This window comes from Amblyraja radiata, chromosome X (assembly GCF_010909765.2).
Source record: "Amblyraja radiata isolate CabotCenter1 chromosome X, sAmbRad1.1.pri, whole genome shotgun sequence".
Classification (NCBI taxonomy): Eukaryota; Metazoa; Chordata; class Chondrichthyes; order Rajiformes; family Rajidae; genus Amblyraja; species Amblyraja radiata.
The window spans coordinates 5,603,903-5,631,514 of NC_045999.1; the positions used below are offsets into that span (position 1 = coordinate 5,603,903).

At 40.2% G+C, this 27,612-nt stretch overlaps 1 protein-coding gene across 1 annotated transcript; it reads left to right on the top strand.

The window, feature by feature from the left end:
• The first annotated feature begins 3,434 nt into the window (after window positions 1–3,434).
• On the top strand, window positions 3,435–20,549 carry rcn2 (reticulocalbin 2). Its single transcript, XM_033015037.1, has 8 exons — window positions 3,435–3,530; window positions 7,032–7,218; window positions 10,137–10,242; window positions 10,571–10,767; window positions 13,224–13,337; window positions 14,211–14,307; window positions 15,576–15,718; window positions 17,839–20,549. Exons 2-8 carry the CDS (start codon window positions 7,069–7,071, stop codon window positions 17,989–17,991), a joined length of 960 nt encoding a protein of 319 aa, XP_032870928.1. The 5' UTR covers window positions 3,435–3,530; window positions 7,032–7,068; the 3' UTR covers window positions 17,992–20,549.
• Window positions 20,550–27,612: the final 7,063 nt, after the last annotated feature.

The following is a 27,612-nucleotide window of genomic DNA, read 5'->3' on the forward strand; positions in this document are numbered from 1 at the left end:
TATGTAGTTCTGAGCTTATTTGAAGATTGTCGTGTTTAATAGCGTGATGGTTGTTGGGAAGAAGCTGCTCCTGAATCTGAACATTACAGTTTTCATGCTCCTATACCTTCTTCCTGATGGCAGGAGTGAAATGAGAGCATGGTGTGGGTCTCTGATGATGCTGGCTGCCTTCTTGACGCTGCGACTCTGTAGATCCCTTCGATGGTGGGGAGGTCGGTACCCGTGATGGCCGAGGCAGCGCCTCTACTTCCTGAGAAGATTACGGAGAGTCGGATTGTCAAGGAAGACTCTCTCTAACTTCTACAGGTGCACAGTCGAGAGCATGCTGACCGGTTGCATCGTGGCTTGGTTCGGAAATTTGAGCGCCCTAGAGAGGAAAAAACTACAAAAAGTAGTAAACACTGCCCAGTCCATCATCGGCTCTGACCTTCCTTCCATCGAGGGGATTTATCGCAGTCGCTGCCTCAAAAAGGCTGGCAGTATCATCAAAGACCCACACCATCCTGGCCACACACTCATCTCCCTGCTACCTTCAGGTAGAAGGTACAGGAGCCTGAAGACTGCAACAACCAGGTTCAGGAATAGCTACTTCCCCTCAGCCATCAGGCTATTAAACCTGGCTCGGACAAAACTCTGATTATTAGCAACCACTTTCTGTTATTTGCACTACCAGTTTATTTATTCATGTGTGTATATATTTATATCATGGTATATGGACACATTTATCTGTTTTGTAGTAAATGCCTACTATTTTCTGTGTGCTTAAGCAAAGCAAGAATTTCATTGTCCTATACAGGGACACATGACAATAAACTCACTTGAACTTGAACTTGATCTATGCTGTAATATTGTGCAGAAAAACAAAACACAAAGAGTCAGGCAGCATCTGTGGAGGAAAATAGATAGACAATATTTTGGGTCGGAACCTTAGATTGTAGTAGACTGTAATAAGGGAGAGAGAGCTGATTGGTGGAGGTCAGGGGAAAGGGTGGGATAAGCAGACAAGTGAAAGGTGGATCCAAGTAAGGAGGGGTTGAATTGCCCGAGTCGGGAGGGGGAGAGAAGGGTAGACACCAGCGCCAAGGCTGGAGGTGCTAGTTAGAGAAGACAATGGCTGCAGATGCTGGAATCTGACAAGGAAGGTGAGGATTGAAATGTAGAAGCAGAGGGAAGGATAACAGGGAATGGGGAAAAATAGAAATAGATGACTCAGAGTGAGTAGTAGTGGAGGTTGCCTCACTGTGCTACTGGGTCAGTGGTGGTACCACAATCCTAGCCCTGGTTCCACTCACTAAAGAACCATCCTCCTCACCAATATCTGATCGGGAAAATTTCATTTATGATCATCTGTCCATTTTTCTCCACAAATACTGCCTGACCCATTAAGTTCTTCAGGCAGGTACACAAAATTGCTGGGGAAACTCAGCGGGTGCAGCAGCATCTATGGAGCGAAGGAAATAGGCGACGTTTCGGGCCGAAACCCTTCTTCAGGTTTCGGCCCGAAACGTCGCCTATTTCCTTCGCTCCATAGATGCTGCTGCACCCGCTGAGTTTCCCCAGCAATTTTGTGTACCTTCGATATTCCAGCATCTGCAGTTCCTTTTTGAACAAGATCTTCAGGCACTTTGTTTTACTGCCCAGAATTCCAGCATTTACAGTCTCTTGTCTCTCTTCTCTTTTGTTATCTTTCATTAAGTTAAAGATCTTCCAGTAATAGTTGATGTTTATCTCCGGGAACAGCCTGATCCTTGTTATGCAGCTGCATGAGATGAATCTTTACATAGACCACATCATCTCTATCCTGACATGTTGGCAGACACAAGGTCCATACAGAGGTGGATGAGGGCGGTGAGATGGAGACTTTGGCTGTCAATAATGGATCAGAAGGGGAGTGTCCTCTTTAGCGAAGCAGATCTTGGTGTTTGTTTCAGAGTTCTTGTGATGAAATCATCTCCCAAATGTCTGTGGCAAACATCCCTGGAAACCGTCCAACAGGATCCACTGTCTCTTTCCCCAACAAAGCCTCTAGGAAATTACACGCACACCACTGCCTGATCCATTGCTCTTCTATGAGGGACAGATATAACAAAATGAAATCTTCCATGACAACAAGTTCAAGCACATTCTTCTCAACATAGGGCTCGTTGATATCATGATTAGGTCAAATGCTGCTTTAATGTAAAGAGAAATTAATCTGATCTCACCTCTTGAATGCAATGCGCAGTGGCTCAATGATGATATGCTTGTTCACAGCTACATGCTTGTCCTGTAGTCTTTTCGTCCATGTTTGGACCGACTTTATAAAACAGAATGGTGCTATCCATCCAGTTTGTGAAAAGGGCTCAATAAATGCACATATTTATGGACCAACGTTAACAAATTAGAAAGATATATATAAACATATATATATATATATATATGGTAAATACCGTACACACAGTATACACTAAAATACTGATTGCAAAGTATTTCTCTTAATGCTATGAAGTTGCCATGGAAATACAAATATAGACGGGTTAAGTATTCTGTAAGTCAATCATGGCTGATCTATTTTTTCCCTCTCAACACATGCTCCTGCTTTCATCTCATAACCTTTGGCACTCTTATTAATCAAAAAGGTATGACTGTAAAAAAAAAATACCTTCATTGAGATTTAGGTTTGGTTTAAATACCACAATGAACATTATTCACAAGAATACCACAGCAAAAAAATACTTCAATTGAGATTTAGGTTTATAGGTTTAAATACAAGAGTGAACGTTATTCACAAGAATACCACAGCAAAAAAATACTTCAGTTGAGATTTCGGTTTATAGGTTTAAATACAAGTGTGAACATTATTCACAAGAATACCACTGCAAAAAGATTACTTTAATTGAGATTTTGGTTTATAGGGTTAAATACAAGAGTGAACATTATTCACAAGAATACCACTGCAAAAAGATTACTTTAATTGAGATTTCGGTTTATAGGGTTAAATACAAGAGTGAACATTATTCACAAGAATACCACTGCAAAAAGATTACTTTAATTGAGATTTCGGTTTATAGGTTTGAATACAAGAGGGAACATTATTCACAAGAATACCACAGCAAAAAAAAAACTTCAATTGAGAATTAGGCATATAGGTTTAAATACCAGAATGGACATTATTCATAAGAATACCACTGTAACACGATACTTTAATTGAGATTCAGGTATATAGGTTTAAATACCAGAATGGACATTATTCACACGAATACCACAGCAAAAGAAAAACTTCAATTGAGAATTAGGCATATAGGTTTAAATACCAGAATGGACATTATTCATAAGAATACCACTGTAACACGATACTTTAATTGAGATTGAAGTTTTGGACATTGGTTTTCTACTGTGTAAATTGGTTGCTACCTCCATTCGGTCCTCCAGCGACAGCGCCCCCTGCGCGCCTCCAGGGCGAGACGTGGCCGGAAATGACGGCGGGAGCGCGCGGCGCGGCGCGGACAGCAGTGGGTGAGCTGTCGGTTGGAGCGAGGAGGGCGGCTGAGGTAAGATGGAGGGGGCGGCGGTCTGGTCTGGTCTGGTCTGGCCTGGTCTGGTCTGGTCAGATTTTGTCAGTTCTGGTCAGATCTGATCTGGTCTGGACGGGTCGGGTCTGGATTTGGTCAGGATGGGCCAAGTCTGATCTTGTCAGGTCGGGTCGGGTCGTGTCAGATCTGGACAGGTCGGGTCTGGAGTTGGTCAGGCCAGTTCTGGTCCGATCTGATTTGGTCAGGTCTGTTCTGGACGGGTCTGGTCTGAACTGGCTAGTTCTGGTCAGGTTTTATCTGATCTGGTCGCACCAGTTCCGAATAGGTCTAGTTCTGGTCTGGTCTGATATGGTCAGGTCTGGTCTGGGTCGGTTCTGATCAGATCTGGTCAAGTTTGGATCAGGTCTGGTCTGTTCTGGACGGGTCTGGTCCGGACTGGCTAGTTCTGGTCAGGTTTTATCTGATCTGGTCGCACCAGGTCCGAATAGGTCTAGATTTGGTCTGGTCAGTTCTGGTCTGATATGGTCTGGGTCGGTTCTGATCAGATCTGGTCAAGTTTGGATCAGTTCTGGTCTGAAGAAGGGTCTCGACTAGAAACGTCACCTTTTCCTTCTCTCCAGAGATGCTGCCTTTCTCGCTGAGTTCCTCCAGCATTTTGTGCATTTTGTATCTATCTTCAGTTCAGGTCGAGTCCGGATTAGATCTGGTCTGGTCTGGTCAGGTCAGGTCTCAAGCGTAAGGAAGAAGGCTCACCACAACCACCTTGCCCCCTCTGGAACTCCTTACCTCCTTCAGATCGGAGGTAACACGAGCTGGAGAGGCAAAGGAGTAAGATCGTGGTTCACCCGCCAATAGTTACTGAATCTGCAACATTAATCCAACAATTTCCCCGCAAAAAAAAAACGTATTTTGCCACAAAATGTCTTTCTCGTTTAAGAAATGTCATTTTAAAAACAGTTGTAATAAATTTTGAGTAAATGTAATGTTTCCAGGTGCGAGCTTGCAGGTTATTTCTGTAAATACTAAAACAAATGTTTATTTCTGTACCCATTCTTAAAATAAGAATTCACATGTTGTAATCTTATCTTTCGCATTAGATATCTGTTGTAACTTTTGGCAGATGTCCCATCTTCTGCAGTGTTGTGAAATGTATACCTTTTGTAATATACAGTGTTTCGAGCCGCGGAATGTAAAATATTTACAGTTGTGATTTGTACAGAGCAATAATATATATTGCGTAGGAAGGAATTGCAGATGCTGATTTAAACTGAAGATAGACACAAAAAGCTGGAGTCACTCAGCAGGTTAGACAGCATCTCTGGAGAAAAGGAATATGAGACTTTTCAGGTCGAGACCCTTCTGCAGACTGTACTGACAACTGTACATAGAAAGACAACTCTTAACTCGTCACTAAACTTGCTTGAGGGCTGAATAGCTCCAGGTTGAACAATTATTTCATCCTGTCAAAATCTATGGATCAAATAATACATTTTTCAGCATATGTTAAAGCAAGTGCCTGGTATAAATTTGCTTTTTTAATATTGACATTCAGAAACCACAGTTGCTACTTTCAGTATATTGTTTTACTTGAAGTGTGCTCTGTGCCTGTACAAAAGGTGTCATATAAAACGTTTGTACAGAAAGTTTAGTACATGTGACTGACATTGTACAATAACACATGACATTTTGAAATATATGAAACATCTCTGCTTGTGGGTGGTGGGGGAAGCAGCTGTTTTCCACTGTCAGGAAGGAAGGGAAAATCTACCAGTACCAACCAGAAATCTACCAGTTTTCTAAACATCAGTTCTAATTGGCTTAAAAATCCACCTTTTTACATTTAAGATCGCCATAAAGAGTCACAAAATGCTGGAGTAACTCAGCAGGACAGGCAATATCTCTGGAGAGAAGGCACGGGTGATGTCTCGGGTCTGGACTCTTCTTCAGACCGAAGATTGTCACACGAAACGTCACCCATTCCTTCTCTCCAGAGATGCTGCCTGTCCTGCTGAGTTACTCCAGCATTTTGTGTCTACTGTGTAAACCAGCATCTGCAGTTCTTTTGTACACCTACATAAAGTGTTACTTCAACGTCACTTATAGTGAGCATTGGATCCTAATCACCTATTGTATTATCTGATGAATTATACCACAGGATAACTCAGCCTGAGGATTCACATTTCAGTAGCAATTGGAGCTTTCAGATGAGAAGAGGAAAAACTATAAAATGATTTTATTTTGGTCAATCACCATTAAGAGAAATAGGCGTAATTTATTAACTTTAGATAATAATTAAAATTGAGTGAGGGAGGCATGAATGTATAACATTTTTACAATTTTTGTATGATTTTTTTAAGAACATTGCCAAGTTCAGTTTTCAGCTCTAAATGGTGAATAATAGTTGCGAATAACACAGTTTTGAGTTGAATGCTAAAATTCATATTCTCCAACTTTGCTGATAATACAGAAGGTTTTGGCCCGAAACGTTGCCTATCTCCTTCGCTCCATAGATGCTGCTGCACACGCAGAGTTTCTCCAGCACTTTTGTGTACAATACAGAAATATAAATTGGATTTCCACACCAAACATACACTTGGATCACAATTTGGTCTTGTGCTTGAGGTATATAACTTGGCAGTTCTTCAGGGCAAACTACCAATCTTCTTTTCATTGGGCCAAGTCTTTTGAACCGGATGGAAATTACCATTGTGAAAAATCATGTAGTTGTTACTGAATTTATTCTGAAATGTAAAACTGCACAAGTGTAAAAACCAGCAGCTATCATTACAGGTGAACCAGACCATTTACTTCCCAAAATAGAAGATCAAAATCCTCTTCCATATTCCTTATGGAGATGGATAGACTTCATCCTGTTAAACTCCAATTACAAAGTTTGAAATGGGCGTTATTTCCATTTTTTACTGCTCAGCTTTAAAATGCTTGTTGCAGTTTAAACTAAACATGAAAAGAACACAGCTGGAGTCAAGCTGACTAATTACAGGCTATTTGAGGAGGAGCTCCCTGAATTTTATACAGGTTCCAAGGAACTGTTTGTTCTTGAGACAATAGTCACTTAATAATGCAAAATAAATTTGGTTTTCACGGTAAATATTTGTTTATCAAAGTACACTTTACCTGTCTTTTCTTTCTTTATTCTTGTACGTGGACTGTAACCCGTGTATGTACTTTGTTTCCTAAACAATCTAACTTGTATGCAAAAATAGGCAGAAGCTCTTCAAACATGAAATTTGCCAACTCCAATAGTCCAGTCTCGAAAATGCTCAAGAACAGGCTAAGAGGGACCTACATTTTTTTTCCATGTATTCCTTTCTCCCTGTTCCCTAGTGAATTATCAATTAGAGAGTTGGATAATGTAATTTGTATTCCATTAGTTAGTAAACTGGACTGGTAAGGATGAGATAAGAGACTGGTAAAAGTCGTGGTGAGGGACATTGTTTATAATAGTTGTTAGAATTGATTAGGATAAATGAATTCTACACATTTTATTTTTTTCCACATCTATTTACAAGACTGAAGTTACCTTGACTTTCTGAAGATGCAGTTTCAAGTGTTTGTCAGCTCTACTTTTGTTGTGCTGTGCTTCGCACATGTTCATCATAAACACGAGAAAACTCTTTCTGATGGCCACTATATGGATGGTGAGCATAATGCACAGTTCGATAGAGATGCACTTTTTGGCGGAGAGGTAGGAAATTCTATTTTGTTCTGTTTACTCGTTTCAAATCAAAGAGGGACATAGTGTAATATTCATTACTTAATGATGTTAATTTCAAATCTATCTTTGTCTTTTCCAAATTTTCCTCATTTTATTTCCCTAAATGACACTTTCATTGGTATACAAGAAAGAAGAGATTGTTTGAGAATCTGGATGCTAAAACATTCAAGACAAAATCTGAAAATGTGTCCTTTCACAAATTTATGACATCAGAAATAGATGAGAATCAGTTCTAAGAGGATAAATTTTAGATAGCTTTTTACTTTGTTTTCATAAATAGATTGAGGCATCAATTGCCTTGATTTTTGTGTATTTGACTTGCATTGGACAAAATTGGGGAATTAAAATTCATATTTATCTCATTGCTGTTATTTAGAAAGGGACCTTTCTATCTTGATCTCAACATGTTAAAGGGTGCTCAGCAAATACAAAATCTGTGAGATGTACATTCAACGCAATGAAGCACAGTAAAGTGTTACAACTTTATAATGGGAATTTCACCACACTGATCTTAGTTCTTAAACTCTCATTTGATCCTGGAACTTCAGAAGTATTAAACTAGATTAGAATGGAGACACTCTAATGCTGGCATCTTGAGCAAAGCGCAAAATGTTAGATTAGGCAGCAGCTGTGGAGGGAATGGACAGGCAACGTTTTGGATAGGAACCTTCTTGACTCTGAAGAAGGGTTCCAACCCGAAATGTCGACTGTCCGTTCCCACCACAGATGCTACCTGACCCGCTGAGTTCCTCCAACAACATGTTTTGCTCATATTGGATTAGAGGTTTACTAACCTACTTGGAGACATAGTGGAAATCAGGTGCAATTAGCAACTTGGTGGAGATGAAGGACTCGGGTCATAATGATATTGTTTTGCTTTGGTAAAATTCATTGTAGCTTAGTGAATGAATGAGACACCAATTTAACCATAAAAGATGCTGGACTGTTCTGCAAGTATAGTATTGTCCTTCAAGAATAGAAACCTGATATTCCTAAGGAATCTCCAGTTGTGTTCTACATAGTTTATTCTTAGCAAACTCTAAACAGGTGTCAGCAGTTTTGGGGACAGAGCCTTCTCCAGGGCAGCTCCCAAGCTCTGGAACTCCCTCCCCCAACTGATCCGCAATTCCGTGTCCCTCACCATCTTCCAGTCCCGCCTCAAGACCCATCTCTTCACCTCTGCCTATCCTTAGCCCCACGTCCCCCTCCCTTTTCATCTGTGCATTAATTGCCTCATATTGTGTTTTGAATTGAATTCTGTCTTTACTTTGTGTACTAATAATAATAATAATAATAATAATAATAAATACTTTATTGATCCCCTCAGGGAAATTCAGATGTCCAGAAGCCCCCAACCAACAAACCCACAGATTCAAAACGAACGCAAACAGAAAATACATAGAATACAATGTGGACACTACCTGAGAGCAATAAATACTTAAAAAGACCAATAATTAACAATTAAAAATTAAAAATTGCAAAATGCATCCCCCTACAGCCTAGCGGTCCGAATTATAAAATCTAATGGCTGCAGGGGTGAAGGATCTCCTGAACCGCTCCGTTCTACAGGGCAGGGAGAGGAGCCGGTTGTTGTTCCGAGTGCTCTTTTGACTCTCCAGAATTGCATGGAGGGGATGCCCGGGGTTATTCAGGAAGGTCTGCACCTTGTGCCTCATAGGCCTCTCAAGCACATCCATCCCAGAGTCTACTCTCCCCTCCAGCACTGAGCTAGCTCGTTTAACCAGTTTAACCAGCTTCTTAGGTACACAAAATTGCTGGGGAAACTCAGCAGGTGCAGCAGCATCTATGGAGCGAAGGAAATAGGCGACGTTTCGGGCCGAAACCCTTCTTCAGACCTAACCAGCTTCTTGTTGTTTTTTGCACTAATGCTGTTGCCCCAGCAGACAACAGCGTAGAAAATAACACTTGCAACCACAGTGTTGTAAAACATGTGCAGCATATCATTACACACATTGAAGGATTTGAGCCTTCTGAGGAAAAAGAGTCTGCTCTGGCCTTTTTTGTAGAGGGAGTCAGAGTTGACAGACCAGTCCAGTTTGTTATCAAGGTGCACTCCAAGGTATTTATATGTCTGCACCACCTCAATGTCAGCCCCTGCAGCGTTAACCGGCTGAAGGGGGAGCTTGGACCTGCCAAAGTTAACCACCATCTCTTTAGTCTTAGTTGTGTTCAGGATGAGACAGTTCTCTTCACTCCAGGCACAAAAGGCACTGGTCAAGTTCCTGTATTCCTCCTCCTGCCCGATCCTTACACATGCCACAATACTAGTCATGTCTCTACTATTTATTTCATTCCCCTTACATGTTTTTCCTCTACCTGCTAAATTTTTGTAAGGTGTCCTTGAGACTCTTGAAATGCGCCCATAAATAAAATGTATTATTATTATTATTATTATTATTAAGCCAAGGCAACTAAGCATCAAGAATAAATATCCTTGACAACTTTACGCACATACCAATTATCAAGAAAGTGTGAACTGGGCAATGCAAATTTAGTAATTCTGTTGTTTTTGTCATGTTCTGATAACTGTACTGTTAATCTGCCTGTGAGAAATACTTTTTCCAGAATTAATACTAATCAATAAACCATTTAGTTACACCAGTACTGTCCAATTTCCACTTTGTGCCCCAACTTCTCCATTCCACTTTTGGTTTTATTTTCCCATACACTGAAATCACTGAGTTAATATCAACTCCACTCTTGGAGTGAAAACCCACACTTTATGAAGCTCAAATGTAAAGTAAAAATTATTTGTATATTTCACAGACTTCTGATAGATTCCATTCTTGCTTTTGCTCACAGAAAAAATGATTGTCAGAGCTTTTGTTCAAAGTAATCTATGTGTGTAATGTATTTTTCTTACCCAGAATGATGCAGGTGAATTTGCTAAACTGAAACCTGAGGAGCAGCAATCCCGGCTTAAATCCCTCATCAGGAAGATGGATGCAGATTCAGATGGCTACATAACCAAAGGTGCTAAACTGTTTAATTTCCAATCTTATAATGAGCTCTGAAGACTTATTTTTTTAATGCAAAAACAAAGTTCATGGTTGAAGTAAATATCTTATGTGAAGTTATACTGTAACAGTCTGAAACTGTTGCTAGTACATCAGGTCTGTACACATGATTGTCCATGGCACTTCACTTAACAGGTGGATGTCTTGTACACACAGTTCTTTGAAAGCAAATAAATTGCAACTATGGTGAAAGTTCTGAATGTAAAATAAGGCAATGTTAGAACAAAATACAATTCAAAATGAGAGGCTGCACTTTCTTTACAGAGCACTCTTGTTTGCCACAGATGAGCTCAGTGCATGGATCCAGCAATCATTCAGACATTATGCCACAGAAGAAAGCAAAGAACAATTTCCTGAGCATGATCTGGATGGTAATGGAGTTCTTAGTTGGGAAGAGTATAATATTCATAGTTATGACCGAATGCTGAATTATGATGAGAATACCCCACTGGAAGATGAAGAGGAAGAATCGCTCAGACAGGTGAACATAGGACCCTTGTCTAATTCAGATTTCATGCTCAATACAGTTTTCAAACTTCTATTAATATCTAATGTACAGGGTTACTGACTAAGATACAAAATGAAAGTTGTAAATTGCTATTTATAGTTCATATAGTTATTTTAAATAAACGGTACTTACGTGGGATGGACCAGATATTCTTATTGAAAACATTTTTTTGTTGCAGAACTTAATTTCAGCAGTAATATTAAAACTGCATCAGTTACCACATTCATTTATCTGTTTTTTTAAATAATAGGGGAAATCAAGAAAAGCTCTAGATGAGACTGGTTGTATCTCTTTGTGAAAGCTTTTAATTATTTAGTTAGGCAATTAATCTAAGCAGAAATTTGAACCAGAATATTCCCAGGAATGATTGGATTAACATAGGATGAGTGTTTGACGGCACTGGGCCTGTACTCGCCAGGGGGGGACCTCATTGAAACTTACCGAGTAGTGAAAGGCCTGGATAGTGTGGATGTGGAGAGGATGTTTCCACTAGTGGGAGAGTTCAGGGCCAGAGGCCATAGCCTCAGAATAAAAGGACGTACCTTTAGAAAAAGATGAGGAGGAATTTCTTTACTCAGAGGGTGGTGAATCTGTGGAATTCAGTGCCACAGAAGGATGTGGAGGCCAAGTCAATGGATATTTTTAAGGTGGAGATTGACAGATTCGGGTGCTGTCTGTATGGAGTTTGTACGTTCTCCCCGAGACCTGCAAGGGTTTTCCCTGGGTGCTCTGATTTACTCTCACGCTCCAAAGATGTATGGGTTTGGCAAAATTGTAAATTGTGAGTAGGATAGTGTTAGTGTGTGGGAATTGCTGGTCAGCGCAGACCGGTGGGCCGAAGAGCTTATTTCTGGGCTGTATCTCTAATCTAAACTAAAGTAATTGAAGCAATCCAATACTCTTAAAAAAATTATGATTTGTTAAATTAGCATCAAGGAGTTTATGTTCTGTGTACAAAGTGCATTGGGATGCCAAATGCATGACAAAAAAGTGGTAGCATACAGGTTTTTGTGATGGATTCAGAATGGTGCTTGATATTCATTGTGTATGTCAAGGAGAAGTGATGAGCATACACAGAGTGGGATCTTTTGCACGAGGCAAAGGGTGTAGAAGATTTAAATCGTATTTGAAGATGATTTCTCTGTCCATTTCACATTTGAGTGATAGCCTGAAATGTTCCTTTAGGTGCTGAACTTGAGCACTACATGGTATTCTTTCCAGATTTCTTTAGTTATTAATCATAATAAGCTTCCATTATTTCCCACAGATAATCTAGTAACATTCTCATTAACTTTTAGTGCTCATGAAAACTTATTTATTTTTACCCTTTCTATATGTTATTATCTCTTATTCTTTATCTAATTCCAGAAAATTTACAACTCTATATGGTTTTCATATCCTTCCTTGCGAACGTAACTAGAATTTCATACGAAGGTAGACTCAAAAATGCTGGAGTAACTCAGCGGGTCAGGCAGCATCTCTGGAGAGAAGGAATGGGTGATGTTTCGGGTCGAGACCCTTCTTCAGACTGATGTCAGGGGAGTGGGCGGGCCAAAGATAGAATGTAGTCGGAGACAGTGAGACTAGTGGGAGAACTGGGAAGGGGGAGGGGATGGAGAGGGAAAGCAAGGGCTATCTGAAGTTAGAGAAGTCAATGTTCACACCACTGGGATGTAAACTACCTGAGCAAAATATGAGGTGCTGCTCCTCCAATTTGCACTGGGCCTCACTCTGACAGTGGAGGAGGCCCAGGACAGAAAGGTTAGATTGGGAATGGGAGGGGGAGTGCTGAGCCACCGGGAGATCAGGTAGGTTAAGACTGACTGAGCGGATGTGTTCAGCGAAACGATCGCCGAGCCTGCGTTTGGTCTCGCCGATGTAGAGAAATTTCATACAGTAGTCCAACAGTACCTAATTAAAATTCTATATCAAATTCAACATTAATCCCTTTTATAGTCAATTTCCAGCTTTTTTTTTCAAACATATGCAGCAGTCCTTTTTACCTTTTTTATGTCTGTTCATCCGGCATTCTTTTCTTTTAAGTTCCTGCACCTTTACTTCACTCGATTATTCCATACTTCTAATAGTATTTGCCCTTTTGGTGTTGATTTTCAAAAAACATTTTTGAACATTTTATTTTCTGGACTAGCTGTGAGCTGAGAATGTAAACTTTTCAACTTCTCATGCCCACCACTCCTTCAAAGATGATGTTTGATTAAGGATAAAATAAATCTCAATAGACATTCCGGGTTGGCTGTAGAACGCGTTTTACTCAAAATATGAAAACCAGAAATTAGAATGATAAATGGTTTATTTACCCAGCTTGAGTGGTGTGGAGCAAATGTTCTTAAAGCCTATTGAACCAGAGATGAATCAGATTAATAATTGGATAAAAGTGTTTTACCTTTTTTATTTAAATCTTTCTTTAGATTTTTTTGAAGGATAGAAAGCGCTTTGACCACGCAGACATTGATGGCGTGCCTGGACTGACTTTGGAAGAATTTGTTGCATTTGAACACCCAGAAGAAGCTGATTATATGACGGTGGGTTGGAATTTGTTGTACACAGTACATTAAATAATACTCGTAAATTGGCACAGTGAAGTATCCTGGTAATCCTGGATTCCACAAAAATCTAGTCATCTTCATAGCGAGAATTTTCCCTTCTCCCATATTTGTACCTGTTAGGTGTCATTACAATGTGATCCTATCATCAATACTGATGTCATCAGACTATCTGAACAGATAGTCACACTGAAGAATTCATACGGAAAACCAAGAAACTTTTTTAATTAACTTGGTAAATACTATGTTACTGGACCTCCCTAGATCTGGCTTCTCGGAGTGGCCAACTGACCAGACTACCCATACATAGAACAGTACAGCACAGGAACAGCCCACAATATCTGTGCCAAACATGATACTGTTAAACTAATCTCTTCTGCAGACATGTGATCCATATCCTTCCATTCCTTGCATATAAATCAATGAGCCGACATAAAATCGGCTTAAACGCCACTAATGTATCCTGATTCCACCACCTCCCTTGGCAGCACGTTCCAGGCACCCACCACTATCCGTGTAAAAAAAAAAAACTTGCCCCACGTATCTCAACTTTCCCCTTCTGATCTCAAACCAGAGCTGGGTGATCTCACTGGCTCTACGTGCTGGACTATGCACACTCTTCAAAATATTAGTTATTGTCTATGTACTTCTAGAGAGTATTAACTGGGTAACCAAGGATGTAAATTTCCAGGTAAAATTCTTGCAATTTGTTGGATAATTTATACAGTTTCATATATCTACCGGCAGCAATTTAAGAACTTGTTTGGTAATTACAACAGACTAATCAAATGTGGGTGATGCCATAACTGATTGAATCATATCCATACAAATGCTTCAATTTTCTTATTGCAGGACTACGTCATACAGGACGCTTTAGATGAACACGACCGTGACAAAGATGGATTTGTGAGCTTGGAGGAATTCCTTGGCGACTATAGGAAAGACCCAGGTTATTTAATTACTCTAATATTTATAACATCAAAATATCAAGTTTATATGTGTAATACTTTCTCAGTAATATAACACGGACTATAGAAGGATTAAATTATTTGGCCAATCTTGATATTTTAGTGATCTTATCATGATTATTACATTTCTGAAAATTCCTTTTGTTGTCGCTACCCACGCATATCCACCATTCAACACATTTCCTCTCCTCATTATTCTGGAATTGCAAACGAGACTCCTGCACTATCGTCTGTGTTTTCTTTTTAAAAGCCTTCTCTTTCCTTAGTATCTTCTCCCCAGAAAGATAGATTAAGTAATATTTTGCCGAATTGCCAAATGTTGAATTATTATTTTCAAAATTGGTAATAATGCACACTGGGCCCTTTCCCCTCTGTTGCAAAACCTTGCGTGGCAAATTGCATAGAACATACATTGAAATCTAATACTCCCTGCATTGGTCTCATCTCGAGTGTGGTGTTGTGAAAGGGAAAGGGCTAAGATTGAAAAATCAAGTAAAAAGTCCTGGGCCACTATTGAATTGAATTGAATTGAATTGAATTGAATCCTTTATTTGTCATTCAGACCTTTCGGTCTGAACGAAATGCTGTTGCCTGCAGCCATACATGTAATAATAACAAAACACAATAAACACAAATTAACATCCACCACAGTGAGTTCACCAAACACCTCCTCACTGTGATGGAGGCAAAAGTCTTAGAGTTTACTACACACCTATTTTGGGGGTGTGACGGCAATTGAAAAGGTGCACAGACATCAGTTAACTGAAACAGCTTCTATTTGGTAGTATTGTAAGCCTATAATCTCAGATTTTAACATATCTGAAGTAACCGCGGATCATCAGAGTGGAAACAGGCCCTTCGGCCCACAGAGTCTGCGCCGGCCAGCGTTCAGCCTGTACACTAACACTATCCTACACACTAGGGACAATTTACATTTTTACCGAAGCCAAATAACCTGTAAACCGGTAGGTCTTTGGAATGTGGGAAGAAACCGAAGCACTCGATGAAAACCCACGCGGTGACAGGGAGAACGTGCAAACTCCATACAGACAGCACCCAATAGTCAGGATTGAACCCGGGTTTCTGGCACTGTGCCTGCACAGTGTACACTGAGTATGTGATTAACCTACTTGCTCTCCTTTCCCCAAGAATCGGAATACTTCCCAAAATGCTAATTTCCATTTTTGTTAACATGTGGCTAGCTAGGATTTATCTATTTAAATATCTTATTTACGCCTCTTGGAAATAGGCGCAGAGGATGATCCTGAATGGGTAACTGCAGAAAAGGATCGGTTTGAAAATGATTATGACAAGGACAAGGATGGCAAACTTAATAGACAGGAACTTTTGTTGTGGATTGTTCCGAACAACCAGGACATCGCGCTAGATGAGGTAAAGCTGTTTTAAAATATTTTTTTTTTTTTTTCATTTTAATCCTATGTTTTGACTATTTTACTGTTGTAATGTTCTTTGTGCAAACCATGTTCTTGGGGTATCTAAACCTAAATTTTAGTAGTTACTTAAGTTATGATGTTGGATGGAAGCTGCATACCCAAATCTCGTTGCACTTATGTGCAATGACAATAAAATATATTATATTATATATTATTATGTTTTTTTGGCCCTTGAAAAGTTTTTTTTTGAATGTAAAGAGAGAAATCTTAATGTAGAATCAGCTGGGTGTACTCCCAATCTGAAAATCACCTTTGGCTATCACTACACAGGCCATTGGACAACTGGTGTAGGTAATCCAAGTAATATATCAGGCGCTGAAACAGTAAGAATCGACTATCTAATTCATGTTTTTCATAGCTTAAAAGGGGCAACTGACCCATTGGTTCCATGCAGCTCACACAGCATTCTCATAATTCCCATTTTCCTGCTTATTTCCATGTAACCATTTCTCTCTCACGTGTTCATCAGCTCATACTTGAGTTAGATATTCTAAGGGCTAACGGAATCAAGGGATATGGGGAGAAATCATGAACGGGGTACTGATTTAGGATGATCAGCCTTGATCATATTGGATGGCGGTGCTGGCTTGAAGGGCCGAATGGTTTACTCCTGCACCTATTTTCTATGTTTCTACTTTGCAAGTACACCAATGGAAATTGACACCACCCGATTAACCTGCAAAAGCATATCTTTAAGGAAACCAGAGCACAAAGACACCACTGGAGGTCAAGATGTAACCGTGGTTGTAAAGCTGTGAAGCAGCTGCTCTATCTCCTACCTCACAGTGCTTGTTCATATGTAGAAATGCTGGAGTAACTCAGCATGTCAGGCAGCATCTCTGGAGAACATGGATAGAAGATGTTGCGGGTTGAGAACCTTCCACAGACTGATTGTATGGGAAGAAAGCTTGGAGAGAGGAGAGGCAGGACAAGGCCTGGCAGGTGAACACAAGCGGGGGTGTTTTGATAGGCAGATGGTTGGAACAAAGGCCTCAAATTGAAACAAAGTGTGAAACAAAAGGAATGAAGAGTTTGGAAGTGTGAAGCCAGAGGAAGGAATGGGGCTGGAGGGGTAGGAGAGAAATTGATGCGAGTCTAGATAGTTGGGCTGAAGCGTAATGTTGGAGGGGAACCAGAAGAAGCCATATTCACTCATGCTCCATCAGTTTTAAGTGGGGATACCAGATTGGATATTGAGTGTCCAGGAGAGAAATATTTCATTCCTGTAATAATTTGACAATAAAAATTAAGAGGTTAGTGCGGACTTGGTGGGCCAAAGGGCCTGACTCCATTCTATATTTCAAACTAAAGCATAGAAAATAATATTCTGGGGAAAAAAATGCTCGTAATTTAGAACCTTGTATGAAGTAAGGAAAATGCTCGGATTAGAGGAGTAAAGCATTACTTTGAAAGCTTCAATAGTGTTAAGTTTTGGGAGATTTTGTAAAAAGCACCAGCAAACCATGTCTCTGATACAATCTTAGACAGAACAAATACTACATTTGAATCTGAATGAAAAGCAAAATGAGAGCAAAAAATAGCATTTTTTAGTTTCCTGGTACAGTAACCATACACTGGCAGGTGGAACAGATCGATTGTCATTTTACTGACAGTAATACTAAGTCTGTAGTATGAATTGTATATAGTACATAATATGGAGGCCTCAAACATGACAAGAACAATGTATTCAAGAGAAGGAAATTAAGATTATTTAATTTGCTGTGTGGTCCAAAATTAATTCAATAAAGCCATGTGATGCTGTAGACTTCTAAACTAATCACCAGGTGGTACACAAAAATGCTGGAGAAACCCAGCGGGTGCAGCAGCATCTATGGAGCGAAGGAAATAGGCAACGTTTCGTGCCGAAACGTTGCCTATTTCCTTCGCTCCATAGATGCTGCTGCACCCGCTGAGTTTCTCCAGCATTTTTGTGTAACTTCGATTTTCCAGCATCTGCAGTTTCTTCTTAATCACTAGGTGGTGTGCTCGAGCTACGTTACTTTTGTCAAAATTATATTTTGTTTAAGGCTGACATTGCGAGTTTCTGTTCTATAACAGGCCGATCATCTTGTGAAAGAAATGGATACAAATGGAGATAAGAAACTCACAGAAGGAGAAATAATGGCTAATCAAGATCTCTTCCTCAACAGTGAAGCAACCGACTATGGTAGCCAACTACATGACAAGAAATTCTATCATGAAGAACTCTAGTGCCAATAATCCTCCAGTGCTAGGTTTGTTTCTGTGAATAATTAAATTTCTTAGACCACATTCAATGAAACTTAACAGTTGGACAAGCTCTAATCATTAATAAGCTTTAATAGAATAAAATGAGCAGTCAAATAGATTTTAACAATGTTACGCCTGTTACAAAAAACCTGCATTCCTACTATTCTACTTGCCTTTGACGGTAATCTTGTTCATTCCTGTTTCACTTGTGTTGTCATGAAGGGAATTCCCTAAATTAGTGCAGACACTATTGCCTTTGAGAATATTTTTAGTCATTACAAAATGGTATAGGTACCTTTTGAAACCAATGTTAATATTTTTATAAAAAGTGGAGTCTCAACTTTCACTGTCATAAGGCACTACAATAAATTTCAAATATTTCTGAGTAAGGAAACTTCCATCTGCTAATTAGTTTAAAATTTTAAAATGCATACATACTGAGCAGATATTTAGGAAAAAAAACACTAGTTAAGACAATGAGGCCTGGTTTCTTGTTCCCATTAGCTTTTCTTTAATACATAGCTTTATGATTTTGCCTCAAAAATTTAGGAATTTCTTCATAGGAAATCCATTATTATAATGGGTATGGATTATTTTAAACACCTATACTTAGCACTTAAGCTGCTACTTCACTTAGCAGAGGAAAAATAATGTGAACATATCAACCATTGTAGTCAAACGTGCTTTCTAGATTCAATCTAAAAGCATAGTTGGAAGAAAACAGCATCGTAGCTTGTACCAACTGTTAACTCCATTATCAGGAACCAAAGAAAAATCTGGACGTGGATGATCTGTGAAAAGTGAAGACCCCAGCAGTGATATTCTTCACCATGAAAAACATAACATTTACAAAAAAAGTATTTTTGAAAATCCCCAAAACATTTATGAATTTAAAACATTACTTGAAACTTGACATAGCCTATACTACCTTTTTGGATGAATTCTTTTGTTGTAACTTTCTACTCAAATTGTTTATAATACAGTGCATTAAGATAGATGGCCAAATAATTGCCTAGTCTGTGTTTTAATTGTTTAAAGTTACCAATTAAAGAAATTCAATCCTACGGAGTTGCTATACACTTTCTAATTTTACTCTATAATTTATTATTTGAGCTAATTTATATTTCAGTGGCATCACTTGATGATCCACTCAAACCTGTCTTTGTAAGATGTTCTTTCTTGGTTTACACTTTGTCAAGGACGGGAAGGGAATGGCCATTTCAGCCTGGGTTTTCTGCAAAATTCAATGTGTACTTCCTGATAAATGTTATTTCTTTAATGGAATTGAATCCAGAACCTAGTTACATTTGTACTTTTCTTTAGACTCCCTTCCTCTTGAGCTAATATGCCCAGTACTCTAAACTCTGTTCAGTGCCACTTGTGTGTTCCAAAATGAAAATAATGTTACAGTGCTGTCAGTCGCAAATAAATAGAATTGGCACAAAGTCTGCATGACTAACATCGCAGAATTATTAATGATTTGGTTTCTGCAGTAAACTGGTTTCTTGACTCGACAGTGCAGCATCCACAAATATCAGCTTGACACCTCTAGACTGGTTATGTTCATACAATTAATTAGTATGCATCCTGTTTTTGTTCTGTGCAGAATATTTTGAAGTGCAAAGCTACTGAAGATGTGCTCAGCTTTAACTTTCATATCAGTGTTTCTGTAGTTCCGATCTATTACTGAAATGTTGTTCCTAAAACTAAACAGTTCTGTTTTGTTCAATATATGAAGTACTCCACTATCAGCATTGTATTCTCAATATGGTATAGACCTATATTTCAGTGATTGCAGCTGGCTAATTAATCTTTGAACACTTGAATCTGCATCTGCAGTAACTACATTAACATTGGATATTCATATGATTTACAGTTAAATTTAAAGATCTGTATTTTCTCATTTTTAATTTCGATTTTTAATTTAATATCTATTCCTTTTCTTGTATACACTGATCAAGGTGACTTATAATAAGATAATTGTTTTTTATTCATTCCTTTGGTTATTTGTTAATGATTCCATATTACCCTTTTATAGTGACCAGTACTGCTGCTGAGATCAACAGGAAAAATGTTTCAGTTAGACTTACTATGTAAATATTGAACCTGTGGAAGGCATTAATGAATCATAAAGATATGGAAAAGGTCGAAGCGGCTTCATTGACACACTGCACTTGAGGGGGGGAGGGGTGCTAAAGAATCTTAATACGAGTCATAACAAAGTATTTTTTTTAATCCGCTGAATGTTAATACTTCATAACAGCAGCATCTGAATGTTCAAGCTGTAACTTAATGTGTTATCAATGAAGTAATTAATACTTCAGAGATCTCTTTTGATGAATAACCTTGTTACTTTTTTCACTGAAGTTAAGGAAATGTTTCCTTTTACAAAGTTATGATACCTTTTGATGAGTCTTGTCTAGTTTTCTGGTTTAGAACCAAGATGACAACCTGACTATATCTTAAACCAATACCACTACACCCTGTTGTTTAAAATTAGATGTTTGCCTAAAGTTCAATTAAAATCCTGTGAAAAATAACTGAATTGCCTTTGTTTTTCCTCTTGTACCATACATTAGAATTTATTGTAATTACCATTTCATTCATGTGATGAATCACACCCAGAAGGTTACCCTATCTTTATCTGAACCACAGTTAATTTCAAGCACTGTTTATATTTACCTCAATTACTGTTGAAACACAAAGTACTTGTGCCAGAACACCAGGACAAGCGCTCAACCAAGCCAAAAGCCAAAGTATCTTAACTGCTTATACACACTTATGCTAAGGACAATAACTAAGTACATATGCAATAATAAGCTATCTACATATTAATAAGCACATAAAAACTGATCGTGTGGGTGCAAGTATATCACTGGGGTTATCAAGTGGGCACCTCCCTTCACTGCTGGTCCGTTGAGTTAGGCCCACAACACCTCAGGAAGACTCAACAGTTAGTTCTGGTGTAAATGCTGGGAGCTGAGCCCAGTGAATGTAGAACTATTTGCATTTGTTGTTGGGGTAACAATTCCAACATTGTTGGAAAAGTGTAACCACCGCAGCAAGTTATCTGCAGCAAACAGAATAAACCAAATTACTAATCCATCAAACATCTCCCAAACATTGGTAATATAAAGGAATCAATAAAAGCAGATTCCTTCTTTATCCATTCACGAATTATGACCATCTTTGGAAAAGCCTCTATGTATGCAGTTCATTAATTGTCCCAATTGGCCAGCAGTGCTGGGCCTGGATACAAAGATGGGGTGAATTGAATAAAGATGACAATTTTCCTTCCTTGTAGAATGTGGATCAAACATAAAATTTTACAATAATCGGGTTTACGAAGCACGGTCGAGTACATGCGCCATCAATGGTGCTGAAGTGGAAATGATTGAGAGCTTCAAGTTCCTTTGCATTAATACCACCAATGATCTGTCGTGGACCAACCACATTGATGTCACAGCCAAGAAGGCACACCTATGCCTCTACGTCCTGAAGAGGCTGAGCAAATTCGGCATGTCTCCCATGTCTGTGGAATTCTCTGCCTCAGGGGCGGTGGAGGCAGGTTATCTGGATGCTTTCAAGAGAGAGCTAGATAGGGCTCTTAAAAATAGCGGAGTCAGGGGATATGGGGAGAAGGTAGGAACGGGGTACTGATTGGCCATGATCACATTGAATGGCGGTGCTGGCTCGAAGGGCCGAATGGTCCTGCACCTATTTTCTATTGTCTATTGACTATTATCAATTTCTAATGCACCATAGAAAGCTTACTGTTGGGTTGCCTAGTAGCTTGGTCTGAAGAAAGCTCTGACCAAAACCGCAAGAAATTGCAGAGTTGTCGGTATAGCCCAGTCCACACAGACCAGACTTACTACCATTGATACCATCTACATTTCATGCTGCCTCGGAAAAGCAGCCAACATAATCATAGATGTCTCACACAATAGATAGAGCAAAGGGGAAAGAGTACAGAATACAGTTCTTAGCATTGGAGTCATACAGCATGGGAAACAGGCTCATCGGCCAACTTGTCCATGCAAAGCATTTCTTCTCCCCAATCCCGTCCAACAAAATATACAGAAGCTGGAAAGCACGCACTACCAGACTCAGGAACAGCTTCTTCCCTTCTGTTATCAGGCTTCTGAATTGCCCTTTCATAGGCCAGAGTACTGTCCAATTTACCTCTTCCCAATTGTGGACATTGGACTTTATCTGTGGAACTGATGCACTATAAAGCGGTAGATGTAAGGAATGAGCTGCGAGAGGAGATGGGTGAGGCAGATACAATCCAAATGGGACTAGCTTTGATGGGGCATCATGTTTGGCATGGGTGAGTTCCCCATGCTGTATGACTCTAATTTTGAGAGCTATATTCTATAGTTCCTCTCCCCCTTTACAGTATCTATTGTAGTTGAGTTTGACTTGATTTTGCAAGAAGAATCTGATTTCTTTAGATAGTAATACTTTGTGGTATGTGCAACTAATATTGTGAAATACCACGTGAGTTAATGGCTAACGTGTTAAACAGTTGAAATGAAGCTTTTTTGTTGTAGCGATTTGTCAAATGGTGGGAAGTTATTAGATGATGTGTGTAAAAGGAGATTTTTCACATACAAGGACTTACCTTGGAACTGAGGTTGTTAGCTGCGCTGTGGGCAATAGATGGAGAAGATGCTCTTACCTTCACTGCTGCCTGGTGTCCAAAACAGCAGACGGAATAGGAGACAACTTATTTGTAATCTATTAGTTTGTTGGATCAATTGATAGAATCCCTTTGGAACTGTGTTCATCAATGGTAGGTACACAAAAGTGCTGGAGAAACTCAGCGGGTGCAGCAGCATCTATGGAGCGAAGGAAATAGGCAACGTTTCGGGTCGAAACCCTTCGGTATTACAGGCTCTGGGCAATTCTTACATTTGTCATCTCATCGCCATTGGTATGCACTGGCAGGAGGGCAACAAGAGCTGTTTTTACTTTAATACTAACTGTTTTTCTCCTTGTTACTACCTAATAAAACAGTTTCCAAAAAAATGCTAGATGCTAGAGTTTTGCAACCAAAGATACACAAAAAGGTGGAGTAACTCAGAGTGTCAGACAGCATCTCTGTAGAAAAGGAATAGCTAATGTTTGCAGTTGAGACCAGTCTTCAGATTGAGAGTTAGGGGAGAGGAAACCGAGAGGAAACCGCAGTGAAGAAGGCGAATGGTATGTTAGCATTCGTAGCAAACGGATTTGAGTATAGGAGCAGGGAGGTTCTACTGCAGTTGTACAGGGTCTTGGTGAGACCACACCTGGAGTATTGCGTACAGTTTTGGTCTCCTAATCTGAGGAAAGACATTCTTGCCATAGAGGGAATACAGAGAAGGTTCACCAGACTGATTCCTCGGATGTCAGGACTTTCATATGAAGAAAGACTGGATAGACTCGGTTTGTACTCGCTAGAATTTAGAAGATTGAGGGGGGGATCTTATAGAAACGTACAAAATTCTTAAGGGGTTGGACAGGCTAGATGCAGGAAGATTGTTCCCGATGTTGGGGAAGTCCAGAACAAGGGGTCACAGTTTAAGGATAAAGGGGAAATCTTTTAGGACCGAGATGAGAAAAACTTTTTTCACACAGAGAGTGGTGAATCTGTGGAATTCTCTCCCGCAGAAGGTAGTTGAGGCCAGTTCATTGGCTATATTTAAGAGGGAGTTAGATGTGGCTCTTGTGGCTAAAGGGATCAGGGGGTATGGAGAGAAGGCAGGTACAGGATACTGAGTTGGATGATCAGCCATGATCATATTGAATGGCGGTGCAGGCTCGAAGGGCCGAATGGCCTACTCCTACTCCTGCACCTATTTTCTATGTTTCTATGAGATACAGACAGTGAACAGTCACCCATTCCTTTTCTCCAGAGCTGCTGTCAGACCCACTGAGTTACTCCAGCTTTTTGTGTCTGTCTTCGATTTAAACCAGCATCTCCAGTTCCTTCCTAAACATTTTGCAACCAATAAATTGTTCTGAACCTTCCAAATCAATAAAAGCAGATGGGCATGGCCAAAAGCTTAGTGAAAGGTTTAAAAATAGCTGCAAATTTAAGTGCACTTAACAGCCCAAAGATGTCTAGGAAGGTTTTACAATGAGTAAAGTATTTTGTTTCTTGTATGGTTGCCCTAGGACCAGCTAAAAAATGTGTTAGACAAGAATAAAGTGAGTTTAAAGAGACACGTACATGGGTAGGGAAGGTTTAGAGGTATATATGGCCCAAACGCAGGCAGGTGGGACTAGCGTAGATGGGACAACTTGGTCGGCATAGACAAGTTGAGATGTTTCCATGCTGTATGACTATGACTGGGATTAACAGTTACTGGTGCCATTTGCAGTTTGTGATATTGCTATATGAAAATTAGCTGCCATGCATACCCGCTCAATATTCAAAACTAATTTCCCAGTTATAATGTTGAAAAGATTTAAGGAGTATTTACATACCAGCTCTTCTAGGCTCTCTCTCTTATGTGAAATTAGTTTTTGTTTAATCTGTGACTGTGCACCATGGATGATTTCACAGATGTGATGTTGATTGTGTAAGATGATAAGGCCAGGCTTCCTGTTTAAGAACAGAAGTCTTAATGTGCTAAATGTATAAACTGAGTTAATTACAAGTGACTTCCAGCTCTGAATTGCATCGCATGTGTTTTGCAAACAGTCCTGCTGCAATTAAGCGAGCCAGCTTGCACTTGAGCTCCAAAAATGGGTGTGAAACGGAGAGCAAATGTGCCAAAAATAAAGGTCTTTAAGAAACCTATTCTCAGAATGTAGGTAACGCTAACAAGAACCCATGCAGCCTTTATGGTGATGCTGCTTCCTCAGTGTACAGAGGGAAGTAATGTCATGATAATGATATCCTGTGGGGTGGAAGATTGCAACCTTCACGTGGTCCGCCCTGTTTCGACTAATGCAATCAACTCGACGTGCACAAACGGAAGATCCAATAGAACAAGTTGTCCAACAACTTTAGACTGTGCACGCCACACGAAAGAAGAATGATATCCTGTATGTTCAAAGTAACTAGTTTAGAAACAAGGAACTGCAGGTGCAAGTTTACCAAGGAAAGACACAAAATGCTGGACTAACGCACAAGTCAGGCAGCATCACTGGAGAACATGGATGGGTAACACTTAAAGAAGGGTTTTGACCCGAAACATGACCTATCCATGTTCTCCAATAGGTGGCACGGTGGTGCAGTGAGTGGAGGTGATGCCTTACAGCAGTAGCGGACTGGGTCTAGAAATATTGGTTGCCAGGAGACAAAGGGGGCCCACTTCATCAGGGGCCCACTTGATATAGGGGGCCCACTTCATCAGGGGCCCACTTGCCATCGTGCAAGCTGACACCCTGGCAAGTCCGCCACTGCCTTACAGCATCAGTGACCCGGGTTCGATCCCGACTATGGGTGCTGTCTGTACAGAGATTGTACATTCTCCCTGTGACTGAGTTTGTAGGTTAATTGGGCTTCTTTAAATGATCCCTAGTGTGTAGGATAGAACGATTGTATGGGTGATTGTAGGGGTCACAGTTTAAGGATAAGGGGGAAATCTTTTAGGACCAAGATGAGGAAAACATTTTTCACACAGAGAGTGGTGAATCTCTGGAATTCTCTGCCACAGAAGGTAGTTGAGGCCAGTTCATTGGCTATATTTAAGAGGGAGTTAGATGTGGCCCTTGTGGCTAAAGGGATCAGGGGGTATGGAGAGAAGGCAGGTACAGGATACTGAGTTGGATGATCAGCCATGATCATATTGAATGGCGGTGCAGGCTCGAAGGGCCAAATGGCCTACTCCTGCACCTATTTTCTATGTTTCTATCACTGGTCGGTGTGGACTTGGTGGGCCAATAGACCTGTTTCCACGCTGTATCACTGAACTAATCTAAACAACTGCTGAGAAAGTGTTGCAGTATTTCCAGGCGCATTACACGCCTTGTACACCTCAGGGTAGAACAGTGGAAGAAAGTTGTTGCCTGGGTGTCATACTCTGCTCCAAGTTGGCACAGTCTGTTTCATTACAGGAGGAGTTCTGAATGGAGCTGATCGCTGATGGGCCTGATGAGACCTGAATGCTGTGCCTGAAAATGCTCGAGCTGAAGATATTCCCCAGGGTTGGAAATCTCCTGCAGTCGGGATGTTTGGCAACGCTCTTTGGAATATTAAAGTCAGCACTTCTCCTTTCTAGCGGCATTTGGTCTTGAATTTTTACTTGGATCAATGCAATGATGATATCTGGTGCCAAGTGGTCCTGGTAGAATACAAACTGAATGCTGATGATTCAGATTACATTAAATTACATAGCACAGGCACAGCCCAGACAGCCCATTATGCTTGTATTGGCTCTTCAACCCGTTTATCCAGCTAGTCCCAATGCCTTATTTTCTCCTTTGACCTGGAAGAAAATGTATTCCCTTTACCAATTGCATTTTGATAGTTATTATTATTGAATTTCATTCCACCGCATATTCAGGCAGTGCAAACCAGATCCTAATGCCCCTGTCCCACTTAGGAAACCTGAACGGAAACCTCTGGAGACTTTTGCGCCCCACCCAAGGTTTCCGTGCGGTTACCGGAAGTTGCAGGAGGTTGCCGGAAGCAGGTAGTGGAAGCAGGTAGGGAGACTGACAAAAACCTCCGGGAACCGCACGGAAACCTTGGGTGGGGCGCAAAGTCTCCATTGGTTTCTGTTCAGGTTTCCTAAGTGGGATATGGGCATAAGGAGTGCAGGAGAAAGTGGGCCAACATACAACTAGTGTTATTGGGATTTGGAGCAAAGGTCCGTTCACCTTTAGTAAGGTGGTGAGGCTGTACAAGCCTGTACCTCAGCCAATGTATCTCTTCAGGTTTCCATTCAGGTTTCCTAAGTGGGTCAGGGGCATAACACTTCACCTGAAATCATATCTCCTTACCACCCTTTCAGACCTCTTGTAGCAAAAACTCAGCTTCTCTTGGTTTACACCCTCAACATACATAGTTTTGTGCATGGAAAGACCCAAAATGCTGGAGTAACTCAGCAGGTTAGGCAGCGTCTCTGGAGAACATGCATAAGTGACGTTTCGCATCGAGACCCTTCCTGAAGAAGGGTCTCATCCTGAAACGTCACTTATCCATGTTCAGGAGGGATGCTGCCTGACCCACAGTTACTCCAGCATTTTGTGTCTTTCCTTGGTAAAAGTTTGAGCATGTTTATTGGTGATCCCCTTAACTTCATCGGTATCTCCATTTTCTTCGCATAACATTGGCAATATGACCAATACAACATTTGGTTCAAACCCAAAACATCACCTAGCCATGTTCTCCAGGGATGCTGCCTGAATTGCTCAAGTACTTTATGCCTTTGTTTTGTAAAACCAGCATCGTTCAGTTGAAATTTACAAAACAGAAAATGCTGTAAACACTCAGTAGGTCAGGCTGTACTGGTGGAAAGAGGGACAGAGTTCATGTTTCAGGCTGCAGACCCTTTTGCAGATCTGGGAAAGGGGGAAACACAGTTCGATCCAGAGAAGGTGAGGGAAAGATAGATAAGGCAAAGGGAATATTGGTTTCAGGGGAGGCCCCGATGGTTTGCATGG